At 49.7% G+C, this 12,789-nt stretch overlaps 1 protein-coding gene across 1 annotated transcript in view; it reads right to left on the reverse strand.

Moving 5' to 3' along the window:
- Window positions 1-12,789, reverse strand: part of kcnt1b (potassium sodium-activated channel subfamily T member 1b) — a 38,873-nt gene that overhangs the window by 15,540 nt on the left and 10,544 nt on the right. Inside the window, exons 3-13 of the mRNA XM_084695311.1 lie at window positions 10,387-10,425; window positions 7,777-7,856; window positions 6,525-6,630; window positions 6,120-6,168; window positions 5,425-5,484; window positions 5,026-5,100; window positions 4,640-4,723; window positions 3,824-3,918; window positions 2,757-2,937; window positions 1,537-1,701; window positions 1,283-1,419 (exon numbers count right to left, since the gene is read on the reverse strand). Of these exons, the coding sequence (XP_084551437.1) occupies window positions 1,283-1,419; window positions 1,537-1,701; window positions 2,757-2,937; window positions 3,824-3,918; window positions 4,640-4,723; window positions 5,026-5,100; window positions 5,425-5,484; window positions 6,120-6,168; window positions 6,525-6,630; window positions 7,777-7,856; window positions 10,387-10,425 (1,071 nt within the window). The remainder of the gene's footprint in view (window positions 1-1,282; window positions 1,420-1,536; window positions 1,702-2,756; window positions 2,938-3,823; window positions 3,919-4,639; window positions 4,724-5,025; window positions 5,101-5,424; window positions 5,485-6,119; window positions 6,169-6,524; window positions 6,631-7,776; window positions 7,857-10,386; window positions 10,426-12,789) is intronic.

Consider the following 12,789-nt stretch of genomic DNA (forward strand, 5'->3'; position numbering starts at 1 on the left):
AGAGAGAGAGAGAGAGAGAGAGAGAGAGAGAGAGAGAGAGAGAGAGAGAGGTAGAGAGAGAGAGAGAGAGAGAGAGAGAGAGAGAGAGAGAGAGGTAGAGAGAGAGAGAGAGAGAGAGAGAGAGAGAGAGAGAGAGAGAGAGGAGGGGGTTATAGATGGGACATCTTACGAGACCACGGCTGAGCAAACAACACTGCAGCTCACCAGGCCGTGCAACTGTAAACAAATGAGAAGTGATCCAGAACAAGAGGGGCATCCAGGATCCTGTGTGGCCAGAGGCTCGCAGCCAGCATAGGAAGGACCTCGTGTGGTCACATCCTGTTCTGTGAGCACTCTGTTTCTACGCTGTGCACTCAGCAGTCTTATGGTGTGCATCCATGCATGCTCAGCGTAGTGGCTGAAGAGATCATGTTTACAGCTCTGGAAAGCCCCACGTAGCCTTCAGCGAGCACGTCCTTCCCAGCTCCCCCCTCCTTGGCGGGGGTCACCGTAGCGCATATTCAGCACCCTACAGCTACACTAACACCGGCAGAAAACGCACCACAACGGCAGTATTGACAGGTCTGGCCCTTAATGGGGGCCAAAGCCATACTGATTTCAATCAGCCCTGCTCTTATTGGCCCTGACGCCTATGCTCTGGGCTATAATGCAAGAGGATGAACCGTGTTCAGGGAAATCTCGTTACGCCAAATTGGAGAGGACAGCCAAGGAGTAGAGCCCACATTCCGGCTGCCCTCTCCCTGACGTCAGCCCTGGTCTCTCCCCGACACGCTGCTGCCAGGACTGCACAGTAGCCCTGAGCCAGAGAAGCTGTCTACGAGTCAAAGAGGAACTGAGGCGGTTCATTCCGTAGTTGTGACAGCAGTCATTCAGTAATCCCTCAAAAAAAAACATTCAGCAATCATGAAGTGCTTCTTCAGCATTTGTATAGCAGTCATTCAGTAATGATTCGGAAGTCACTCAGTATTCATCCAGTACTTATACGGCAGTTATTTACATTTAGTCATTTAGCAGACGCTCTTATCCAGAGCGACTTACAGTAAGTACAGGGACATTCCCCCCGAGGCAAGTAGGGTGAAGTGCCTTTGCCCAAGGACACTAAATAATTTGGCACGGCAGGGAATCAATCTGACAACCTTCTGATTACTAGCCCGACTCCCTCACCGCTCAGCCATCTAACTCGCGAAAGTTATACAGTTATCCAGAAGTCACCCAGTAATCATCCAGTGCACATCCAGCAGTCCTATAGCAGTCATCCAGTCACCATCCAGTGGTCACTTACTTGGCCCTCATCAGGTCCTGGTCCTTGAGAGCAGAGCCCTGCAGGTAGATGACCCTCTGAGACCACAGGGGGATCTGCAGGATCCGGCGGACCTGGATGTCCATCTCGGTCGGACACAGGATGACCACGTAGTAGTCCTGCAGCACACAACTACCGTTACCACTTCAGAACCGGGACCAGCACAGGGACCAGTAGACCAGGGTGGAAGTGTGTGTGTGTGGGTGAACTTGGGGTGAACCACGCCCGTGCAGTACCTGTAGTCTGGGGTGAGCGTAGAACTCGTTGAGGAAGTCCATAAGGAGGTCGATCTTGAGCGAGCTGACGCACAGCACCACGTGCTTCTCCGTCTGGGCGCGGTGACGGCTGTAGTTCCCGCCAGACTTCTGTCGCTCCATCCACAGGTAGGCCAGCTCCTCGAACTGCGGCACAACGTCTCCTGTTAGCGCACACACGCTCTCCGGGAGGACTGCAGACACACACCCTCCATCCAGGAGCACTAGACATACACACCCTCCATCTAGCAGCACTAAAGATACACACCATCCATCCAGACACATTAGAGATAAACACCATCCATCCAGACGCACTAGAGATAAACACCATCCATCCAGACACACTAGAGATAAACACCATCCATCCAGACACACTAGAGATAAACACCATCCATCCAGACGCACTAGAGATAAACACCATCCATCCAGACACACTAGAGATAAACACCATCCATCCAGACGCACTAGAGATAAACACCATCCATCCAGACGCACTAGAGATAAACACCATCCATCCAGACGCACTAGAGATAAACACCATCCATCCAGACGCACTAGAGATAAACACCATCCATCCAGACACATTAGAGATAAACACCATCCATCCAGACGCACTAGAGATAAACACCATCCATCCAGGCGCACTAGAGATAAACACCATCCATCCAGACGCACTAGAGATAAACACCATCCATCCAGACGCACTAGAGATAAACACCGTCCATCCAGGCGCACTAGAGATAAACACCATCCATCCAGACGCACTAGAGATAAACACCATCCATCCAGACGCACTAGAGATAAACACCATCCATCCAGACGCACTAGAGATAAACACCATCCATCCAGACGCACTAGAGATAAACACCATCCATCCAGACGCACTAGAGATAAACACCATCCATCCAGACGCACTAGAGATAAACACCGTCCATCCAGACGCACTAGAGATAAACACCATCCATCCAGACGCACTAGAGATAAACACCATCCATCCAGACGCACTAGAGATAAACACCATCCATCCAGACACACTAGAGATAAACACCATCCATCCAGACGCACTAGAGATAAACACCGTCCATCCAGGCGCACTAGAGATAAACACCGTCCATCCAGACGCACTAGAGATACAAACCCTCCATCCAGGAGGACTACAGACCCCCCCCCCCCCTAACCCCACCCAGGAGGGCAGCCCTGACCTGCAGAGGGAGAACCACCAGAGCCACACAGATGAGGATGACCACGAGCAGCTGGGAGGGCCAGATCTGGGGCGTGACGTCCCCGTAGCCCACCGTGGAGAAGGTGACGATGCAAAAGTAGAGCGCGTTGAAGAGGGACAGGTTCTTCCCCGCTCTCTCCAGGTGCTGAATGCCGCACGCCCTGGGGAGAGAGGACAGGAAGCGGTCACTCTAGATCAGGGGTGCCCAATGCGTCGATCGTAAAGCTTCTGGCGGTAAATTGTGTCCTTAAAAAATCATAAATATATATATATTTCATATGCTCCATAGAGGTTTCCATTACCCTGTCTTGGCCTCAGGTTCAGTTTTTGTCTTCTTAAAATTAAACTTTTATGTTAATTATACATTACCTTCTTAGCCATGGATAGTCTCTATTTATGAACATGTTTTGTGGTCGATCATTTTTTATTGGTCAATTTAAAAGTAGATCACAAGCCCAAAAAGTGTGGGCACCCCTGCTCTAGATGGAAAAGGGGTTTCTTGTTTTTCACACCGCCAACTCACAACCTTTGAATGGAGCGGAGTGAGAGGCCCCTCGGTAAGGGAGGAGGGGTGTCATGTGAGGATGAGCTTGGGGAGGAGAACCAGGGATGACGTCAGGGTGCAGGGTTAGGGATGAGGGGATGACGTCAGGGTGGAGGGTTAGGGATGAGGGGATGAGGTCGGGGTGGAGGGTTAGGGATGAGGGGATGAGGTCAGGGGTGGAGACCCAGTGATGAGGGGATGAGGTTGGAGGTGGAGACCCAGGGATGAGGGGATGAGGTCGGGGTGGGAGACCCAGTGATGAGGGGATGAGGTCGGGGTGGGAGACCCAGTAATGAGGGGATGAGGTCGGGGTGGGAGACCCAGTGATGAGGGGATGAGGTCGGGGGTGGAGACCCAGTGATGAAAGGATGAGGTCGGGGTAGGAGACCCAGTGATGAGGGGATGAGGTCGGGGGTGGAGACCCAGTGATGAAAGGATGAGGTCGGGGTAGGAGACCCAGGGATGAGAGGATGAGGTTGGGAGCGTGGATCAGTGTCACTCACCCGGTGAAGACCAAGCACAGCAGGGTGCAGATGAGGATGAGCACCTGGTTGAACATGGCTGAGTGAGTCCTTTGGATGGCTCGGTGGAGGTCGTTCTGGAGGGAGAGAGGGAGGGAGGGAGAGAGAGAGAGGAAGAGAGGGAGAGAGAGGGAGAGAGAGAGGGAGGGTGAGAGGGAGAGAGAGAGAGAGAGGGAGGGAGGGAGGGAGGGAGGAGGGAGGGAGGGAGGGAGGGAGGGAGGGAGGGAGGGAGGGAGGGAGGGAGGGAGGGAGGGAGGGAGGGAGGGAGGGAGGGAGGGAGGGAGGGAGGGAGGGAGGGAGGGAGGGAGGGAGGGAGCAGAGTTATCAAGCCTCCAATCTTAGTCCTCTAGTCTATCAGAGGCCATGAAAGTGATACAGTCAGGCAGGAAAAATGACCTCATGCCAGATGGACAGCTACCAATTAAATCACTATAGAATTCATGTCAGGTCAAAACCACTATCAAAACCACAACACCTGTATATAGTGAAACCTGGCTCCAACTCCTAGCGATAAGAGCTAATCTAATTCTGGCTATCTGCTAATCTGATTCAGATGGTCTGATACTGGCTGCTAATCTAATACTGGCAATCTACCGATTGTATACTGGCTACCAATCTGATCAGCTAATATGATATTGGCAATTTTTATTCTGGCTATCTATAAATATGACACTAGATATCTGTTAAAATGATACTGACTATCTGCTTATTACAGACACTGGTTAATGCTTTTTTTTGTTCGTCGTCGGTATGATTATTGTTCAAAGGTATGGATTAGGAAAGAAATGAAGATCTTACTATCATATTCTCCAGGGCACACTTGGCTAACCAGCAGTTAAGAAACACTGGGATGAAAATGTTCCTCAACGGAGGCCAGAAGATCTGAAAAGAGAGAAGACATTTATGTAACTAATGCAGTCTGCACAAAAACAATCTAAAAAGCCTTCAAAGATCCTTCCCTCTCCATGGACATAGTCGTGTGTCACATGACTGGCTCTGTGGAACCCCAGGGTAATGGTAAGAATTCAATTCAGTTCTGTCAAAAACTCAGTCGGAAATGCTCCTGCCTGCAGCAAGATCAATTCCAGCTGATTATTCCACATGCACCGTGCGGTGAATTCAGAGTCAGGTGAGGGTCCACGACACCATACGGTTAAGTTTCAAGATGGGGCGTGATGACTTACTGTGATTATGAATGGCACGGTGTTGATCATCTCAAGGGTGAAGGATATCTGGAAGATCTGCTCCCAAATATTTCCCTGCAACAAACAACAGCATCCGAGTTGTTGTGAGAGCTCTTGGCGATACATAACAATCACAGTAATAGGACCTGCATCACCAAGCAAAGCCAAACGTCAATGATTTATTAGTACTAGAACTCAGACGAGGCGTGAGCTGAAAAGATCTGTAATCAAAGCTGGTGGTTCTTTCACTTCGACTAATGCAGTGCTTCTTGCTAAAATCAATAAAGTGCTGGCCTCTCGTCTGGCAGCCATTTGCATCGTAAAGGTCTGTTCATTTGTAGAGTGTTAATGATGTGTTTCAGCTGGCTGGCATTGTGCTGAGACAGCAAAGACATTCACCTTGTAGCTGAGGTACGTCAGGAGCATGGCCTCCAGGAAGCTGATTAAGGCCACTATCACCTGGGGGGGAGGGGGGAGGGGAGAGGGGGAGGGGAGAGGAGGGAAGAGGAGGAGGGGAGAGGAGGAGGGGAGAGGAGGAGGGGAGAGGAGGGGAGAGGAGGGGAGAAAAGGAGGGGAGAGGAGGGGAGAGGAGGGGAGAGAGGAAGAAGAGTAGCGGGAGGAGGGTAGAGGGAGGAGAGGGGATGGAGGAGAGAAGAGAGAAGGGAGGAGTGAGGGGGGAGAGAGGAAGGAGTGTAAAGGGAGGAGAGTATAGGGAGGAAAAGAGGGAGGAGAAGAGGGAGGAGAAGAGGAGAGAGGATGGAGGAGAGAAGCGAGAGCAGGTATGAGAGATGAGTGAGGAGAGAGGATGGAGGGAGAAATGGAGGAGAGATAAGGGAGGAGAAGATAGAGGAGGCAGGAGAGATGAGGGAGGGGATGAGAGAGCAGAAGTAGAAGGAAGGCTCTGACATTCATGGGTTCTGATGGGTGCACATTGGAGAGCAAACTGGTCATTTGAGGGCACTGTGTCCACAGTCGGGCTGTATCCTCGAACTCGCTACTCAAAACCTCTTTGACACGAATGCTTGATTACATACTGTGTGCCACACGTTCTGAATGAGCTCAACGTGGAACAATATTCAATTTAGTCCTCTTACCTGGATCGCCCATAGAGGAACCTTTCTGTTCACCCAAAATATCAACTCCCTTTCAAACCAAGACAAAATGACAATATCATTCACAGGATCCAACACGGCTAGCTCACCACAGCAGATGATTGATCAGTGGAAGGCTGGGATTACCTACCAGTTGATTTCTGTCGAATCGGTCACAGATCTTGTTAGATTGACAGTAGAACAGTTGACGCTGCTGAACAACATCAACGACAGAGGAAGCCACTTAGGAAATGAACCCAAGATAAAATACCCTGGTTCAATAATACACTATATTATCAACACATCACATCCAACACTTATGATACCCGGGTATGAGAAGTGGTATTATACCCTCATATTCTACCCGGTCATGCTGGTGTGATGTTTGACGTGCAAGGCATGACTCACCAGGCAGACCGTCCCACTTCCTCAGGGTCGTCCAGGGCCACTCTCAGAGCGTACAGGGCGCAGGTCAACAGCTTCAAGCAGAAGTTGAACATACGAATCCTCAGGCCTGTGGAAGGAGAGGGGACACACGCTGAGCTGGAATCCAAGCCCTCTATCAACATGGATGCCCTGAAGTGCTTTGTAAAGGACCGCACAAGGACAGTCTAAGGCTGTCAACTACATCTCCCAGGTGGCTGTGGGGCTCTCCGTGGGGAGAGGGCCTCCTTCCTCACAGGTGCTTCCCTCGGCTGCCCTCACCAGGTCTGGGCTGACCGGTGCCTCCTGCACAGTGGCTAACACGTCTCGCTGCCTCTCTCCCAGACTGTCACCTCTCTTCTCCTCCGCTCTGTCACTCTCTCCCACATCAAGCTCCAACGGCTGACCCAACCTTGAAGCAAGGATTTATGTTTGGGGGTGAAGGAATGTCCCTGAATCAACAGTGGACATACTGTATGTTGGTGGATGCTTGTGGGGCTCTAATAAACAACCTTTTGACCAGCAGGGGAGTTTGTGTTGGACTGACTGATGGGCATTAATGTGCGTTCATTCAAAGGCAGGATTGCACACGCAATTGCTCAGCCCTCACACACACACACTCACAGTCAGAGCAGAAGCTGTGTATTCGGGTCAGAAGGGGGCACTAGCAGCACCGTAGACAACGGCTGTCACGGCAGCCAAACCTCCCATAATGCACTGCCACGGAAAGTCCTCCGAGAGCAGTGTTTCACCAGGGTAACGACCGAGCCGTCCACAACATCAAAATGAGAGATTCAGCAGGAGTTTCACTGCAGGCCTAACCTAGCATTTCCATCCGGCCAGAATGTTCTTTTGCGATTGTACGGGTCAGATACCCCGGCAAATACATCTCCACGAGGGAAAGGTGCATCACGCACACACACAAGGAAATACAGTTTCAATGTCCTTTTCTGAGAGACTAGCAATTCCACTCCGGCTGCAACTAACTACTTTATACTGCAATTTCAAATGACATTGTCCCCCTCTAACAATGGAACTCCAGTATTTGTTCCCTACAAGAGTTCTGTAATACAGACCAAGAGCTCTAGAACAAAATATCACCCCAGCAGAAATTGGATGCGTGTTATCGGTGAAGGCTCGTGCCAGCGTTATTGAAAATCTCATTTTGCAGCCGGTGAATCCCTCGACGATCCTTTTCACCTGACGACGTATTTAAATCCCCTGCACTTGTACTTACTGGACCTTTGGTTTTTGATGAAGAACAGCTTGAGCCTCTCTTTGAAGGTGTTCTCATTCACGTAGAACTCCACCTGGACCCTGGAGAGGAGAAACACAACCGTCACGACCTGTCTTACAAGCAGGACTTTAACGTATGAATGTTATTTCAATTCATGCTTTCCCCTTCAAAAAGGAACATTTAAACATACAGACGCAGTGCGCTCTGAACCAGCACTGCCAATTCCAAACATTAGAAAACTCCACATCTAGCCTCCCCACCCAGCCCATAAATCTCCCAGCAGCCACCACTGCAGTGCTGCCTCCTAAACGCATTACCACCCAGACTAGCTTGGGGGTTCCTCACTCCTAATTGGCCGTGCCCAGCACCACCACATGAACGCCTCAGAGCGACTAACGCAATCCACCAGGGGCTCTGGCGATCAGAAGATCTCCGAATGGACACTTAGGGCTTCCGTCCCTGCATGACGAATCACAGTGGGCCAAGCAGTGAGGCGGTCATTAAGAAAACGATTGATTAATAATTCAAAAGCATCTGGTAGAATAAAAAGACATTTATGACAACATTATCGCCATCAGTGAAGCGTTTAGGGACCTCAAACGTAAGCTCCTGTATATGATGAACACTTAAGCCTGGTCTCCCAGATCTAAAGGGTGTGCTGGCTGCGATGCCGATGAAGCTCTTATGGGTTTAATCTCCGTGGTGGAGAACATTAGTGGTCCCTGCAGACCCTGACAACATGAACACTGGGTGAGCTTGAGGAGAAGACAGTAGGACAATTACTGGAGCTTTAGGGGAACGGGAGGGAGCGAGGGAGAGTGTGAGAGAGAGTGAAAGAGCTACGGGAGTATACGGGGGTGGGGATAGAGAGAGAGAGAGAGAGAGAGAGAGAGAGAGAGAGAGAGAGAGAGAGAGGGAGAGAGGGAGAGAGAGAGGGGGATAGGGAAGTAGGTAGGGTAGAAAGAGAGAAAGGGAGGACAGAGACCGAGGATAGAGAAAGATGGAAAGAGTGGGCGGAACAGCGAAGGAGAGAGCACAATATAATGCTATTTGTAGTCAGACAGAAGAGGGTGAACATACGTGACCATTAGACACACTGAGTTGACACAGCTGTCAGCACGCACACACAAACAACCTGATTCATTGTTTAATTTCCTTCAGAAATTCAATAAGATCAGATTACATTTTATGAGGTATTACCATGCTATAAGATAATAATAATAATATAAACTAACGCTTACCATAGCCCTCTCAGTCTGGAACAGAATAAAAGTGCTCAAAGCAGAGAGGCCACGACAAGTATATGGCTAACAAAGTCAAACAAAGGTTGATGAACGCGCAAAACACGCTCATCAGCAAACATATGTATTGTATATAAATACTTGATTCGCTGACAACAGGGAATAATGATGAAAACTCACACGCACCACCAAACGAAAGCACGCACACCCGACAGACACATGAACATCAACCACCTGTTCTGCTGCAGGGGGAATTGGCCCGATAATTCAGAATGTGGCAGCTGATTGGTCCACATTACAAAACAGGACACCGGATTGGCCCATATTGCAAAACAGAGCACCTAATTGGCCTAGCCAGGACAGCCTGGTGGGCAGTATGAACCCTAACCATGCCCAGACTTGGAGACACTGGCGAAAACTGCCGTCCTACCAGGCTCTCTGCCAATGCTCAGGTCATGGGAAACACATAACAGTAGCTGTGTTCGTGGGTCTGTTATATACCAAACCCTAATTGTAATGGCTGCTACACGTCACATGGATGTTACACCGCGAAGCGGCAGCCGCTGTGTGGAGAGCTCCTCTTCCAGCAGGGGGTTCGTTAAGGGGTTTGTTCATCTCTGCATTCTCTAAGGCCATCGGTCTTCTGTACAACATCCTCTTCCCAGCGACACCTCTGGGTTCTAGCCTCTCCTCCCAGGCACACAAGCAGAACACTGCTTTCTCCTCTCCTCCCTCCATCTGTTGGCATTTCCTGCTCGCTCCCTTACACACTTTGACATATGAAGAGCAGTAGCATACATTACAGTCCTCGCATGGCCCTCAGAAGTGTGTCTGATGTATTGTAGGGCAGCGGAGACGTCTATAAATATCCATCACAGACATGAATATTAACTGTTTGGAACTCATGCTCCCTCCCTCCCTCCCTCCCGCCCGCCCTCCCTCCCTCCCTCCCTCCCTCCCTCCCTCCCTCCCTCCCTCCCTCCCTGTCTCCCTCCCTCCCTGTCTCCCTCCCTGTCTCCCTCCCTGTCTCCCTCCCTGTCTCCCTGTCTCCATCTCTCTATCTCCCTCCCTCCCTATCTCTCTATCTCTCTCCCTCCCTCTCTCCCTCTCTCCCCCTCTCTCTCTCTCTATCTCTATCTCTATCTGTCTGTCTGTCTGTCTGTCTCTCTCTCTCTCTCTCTCTCTCTCTCTCTCTCTGTCTCTCTCCCTGTCTCTATTTGTGTCTCTCTCCCTCTGTCTCCATCTGTGTCTCTCTCTCTCTCCTTCTGCTTGCGATAATGTGTGCGATGATTTGAGGCTGGGTGTGAAACCAGTGTTGAAAGAAAAGTGAGGCGGTCTACTGACAGACGTAATGCGGTCAGGGACTTACTGGGCGTTGGTGGAGTCCATGCTGTACTCCTCCTGGTACCTGGCACACACACACACACACACACACAAAGACAAGCAGAGACAGAGAGACACACACGCCAAATCACAGACAGCCACAGACAGACACAGACAGACACAGGCAGAGAAAGAGGTGTACAAGACACAGGGACAACAGGAGAAGAACACAGAGACCCAGATGCAGAGGCACGGGGATTAGGGGGATTACTCTCCATGAAGACCACAGGAGACCAGAGAAGACCCCTGCTGTGTCAGGCTGGCTGCCGTCATCGCTTACGATGACGATTTTTCTTCTTCAGTGTTTTCATGTTGGAGGGAGGCCATGGAAACGAGGGTGATACTGGTGATGGATGATACTGGCGATGGATGATACTGGTGATGGATGATATTGGTGATGGATGATACTGGTGATGGATGATACTGGTGATGGATGATACTGGTGATGGATGATATTGGTGATGGATGATACTGGTGATGGATGATACTGGTGATGGATGATACTGGCGATGGATGATACTGGCGATGGATGATACTGGTGACGGAGGACGGTCATGTTGGAGATGAAAGGGGTCAGGAGAATGACAACAGCAATACGTGCGTACATGGTCTGAGATGAGAAGAAGTAGTGAAGGAAACACAGCGACAGGATCACCTGACGGCTCTGGCGATAACGGTGGATCTGGATCAAATGAAGCTTTAGTCTCGTTGTTTAACACAGTGGTTCCCAAAGTAGGGGTCGGGACCCCACAGGGGGTCGCGAGACAGCAAGGGGGGGGGGGGGGTCGCAGGATGGATGATTTCCAGAAATCAAGGAACATTTTAAAACAATTATAAAATAGCATGTTTTAGACATGCGGGGGCCGCGAGTCACTGGCACTATTATTTTAGGGGTTGTGGGCTGAAATGTTTGGGAACCCCTGGTCTAACGCACAGAGGGGATCCAAAGTAAGACTGCAGTCTGGGTGATCTGAACAGCATTCTAAGAGCCCTTCCCTTCAGACACACGGTTCTACATTCATGTAGCTGCTGTTTGTCTGGGTCACTGATGAGCAGGCTGTGATCCATCATCATGTCATCTGGTGGAATTCCATGCCTGCTCCTGGACCTGTGAAGTCCTATATCCTCCAGAGACTCAGGACCCATAACTGTTTATTTGAGTCATAATATTTATTTGAATGTTTAGCTGGACGAAACATATTTTTCGGAAAAGCCACAATATCATTTTCTTATTATTGTTCTACTATTATTGCAGCTATAACTTTATTGACTAACTAGATATACACAGCGATTCCTGAGGTCGTTCACTAGGTGACTTCCTTAAAAAGCCCAGGATGTCCTCTCAACCGGACGAAATAAATACATACCAAGGGCAATACGGTTGCAAGTTTACTCGCACCAAAAACCAATGTCCACAACAGGGGGACATGAATGAACTACTGAGTCTCAGGACGATGACTCGTGACTAGCAACACGTCAGGACACTCCGAGAGAGGGGTTCTCCCCTCTTGTTAATTAGCTCAGCTGCTATACGGGGACAGAAATGTCTCTGGAAGCAGGAGGACCACGGGCAGATGGAGTTGGAGTGTTAGCCTTTAGCATGCATGCAGCTAGTATCCCGGCAAACCCCATACACACATAATCTCATAATCATGCAATGCAGGAATAAACTGCTTCTCACCCCTCTCCAGGTCTGTGCGCCGATGTGGGCTGGGCAAAGACACCCCAAACAACAGCCACTGGCTACTCCGAACGTCATTTAAAGGTGTGCTATTGACATTAGCTGACAACTCTGTCACTTGTCCTCAAAGACCTATTAGAATAACATTCTCTGCAGTAGTTTCAAGGACTTGTGGAACTTGTAGTTTTCTATGCAGGCAGGGTATAGAACTACAAATCCCCCCCCCTCCTGAGTTCTGCCAACTAAGACTGTGTCATCATTTCCTTTAGAGCAGCACAGACACACCCCTTTTATCATTTGCATACTATTGACAACTATGTGTGTGTGTGTGCACATGCCTGTGTATATGTGTGCTTGTGTGTGAGTGAGTATGTGTGCGTGTGTTTGTGTGTGTGTGACACGCACACACACGCACACACACACGCACACACACATACACTCAGAAACACACACTAATGCTTGAGTGATGGTTGTTTCAGCTTTCAGTTACTTTCAACCATCAAAGTCTTTTTTAATTGGGTTGGTTCCACCCACCAGGCAGGCTAAGGATGACAAACATGACGTAACCCTCCCCAGAAAACACATGAGAAGAGTTCATCAAACAGGAGCAGCAATGCAGCTAAATCTGTTCTGTGATAGCATGTGTGCTATAAATAAATGATAGTGATTTCAACACTTCAGTACAAAGTTAGTTTTGTCGTTTGTGAT

This window comes from Hypomesus nipponensis, chromosome 28, assembly GCF_054491055.1.
Source record: "Hypomesus nipponensis isolate SF chromosome 28, ASM5449105v1, whole genome shotgun sequence".
Taxonomy (NCBI): Eukaryota; Metazoa; Chordata; class Actinopteri; order Osmeriformes; family Osmeridae; genus Hypomesus; species Hypomesus nipponensis.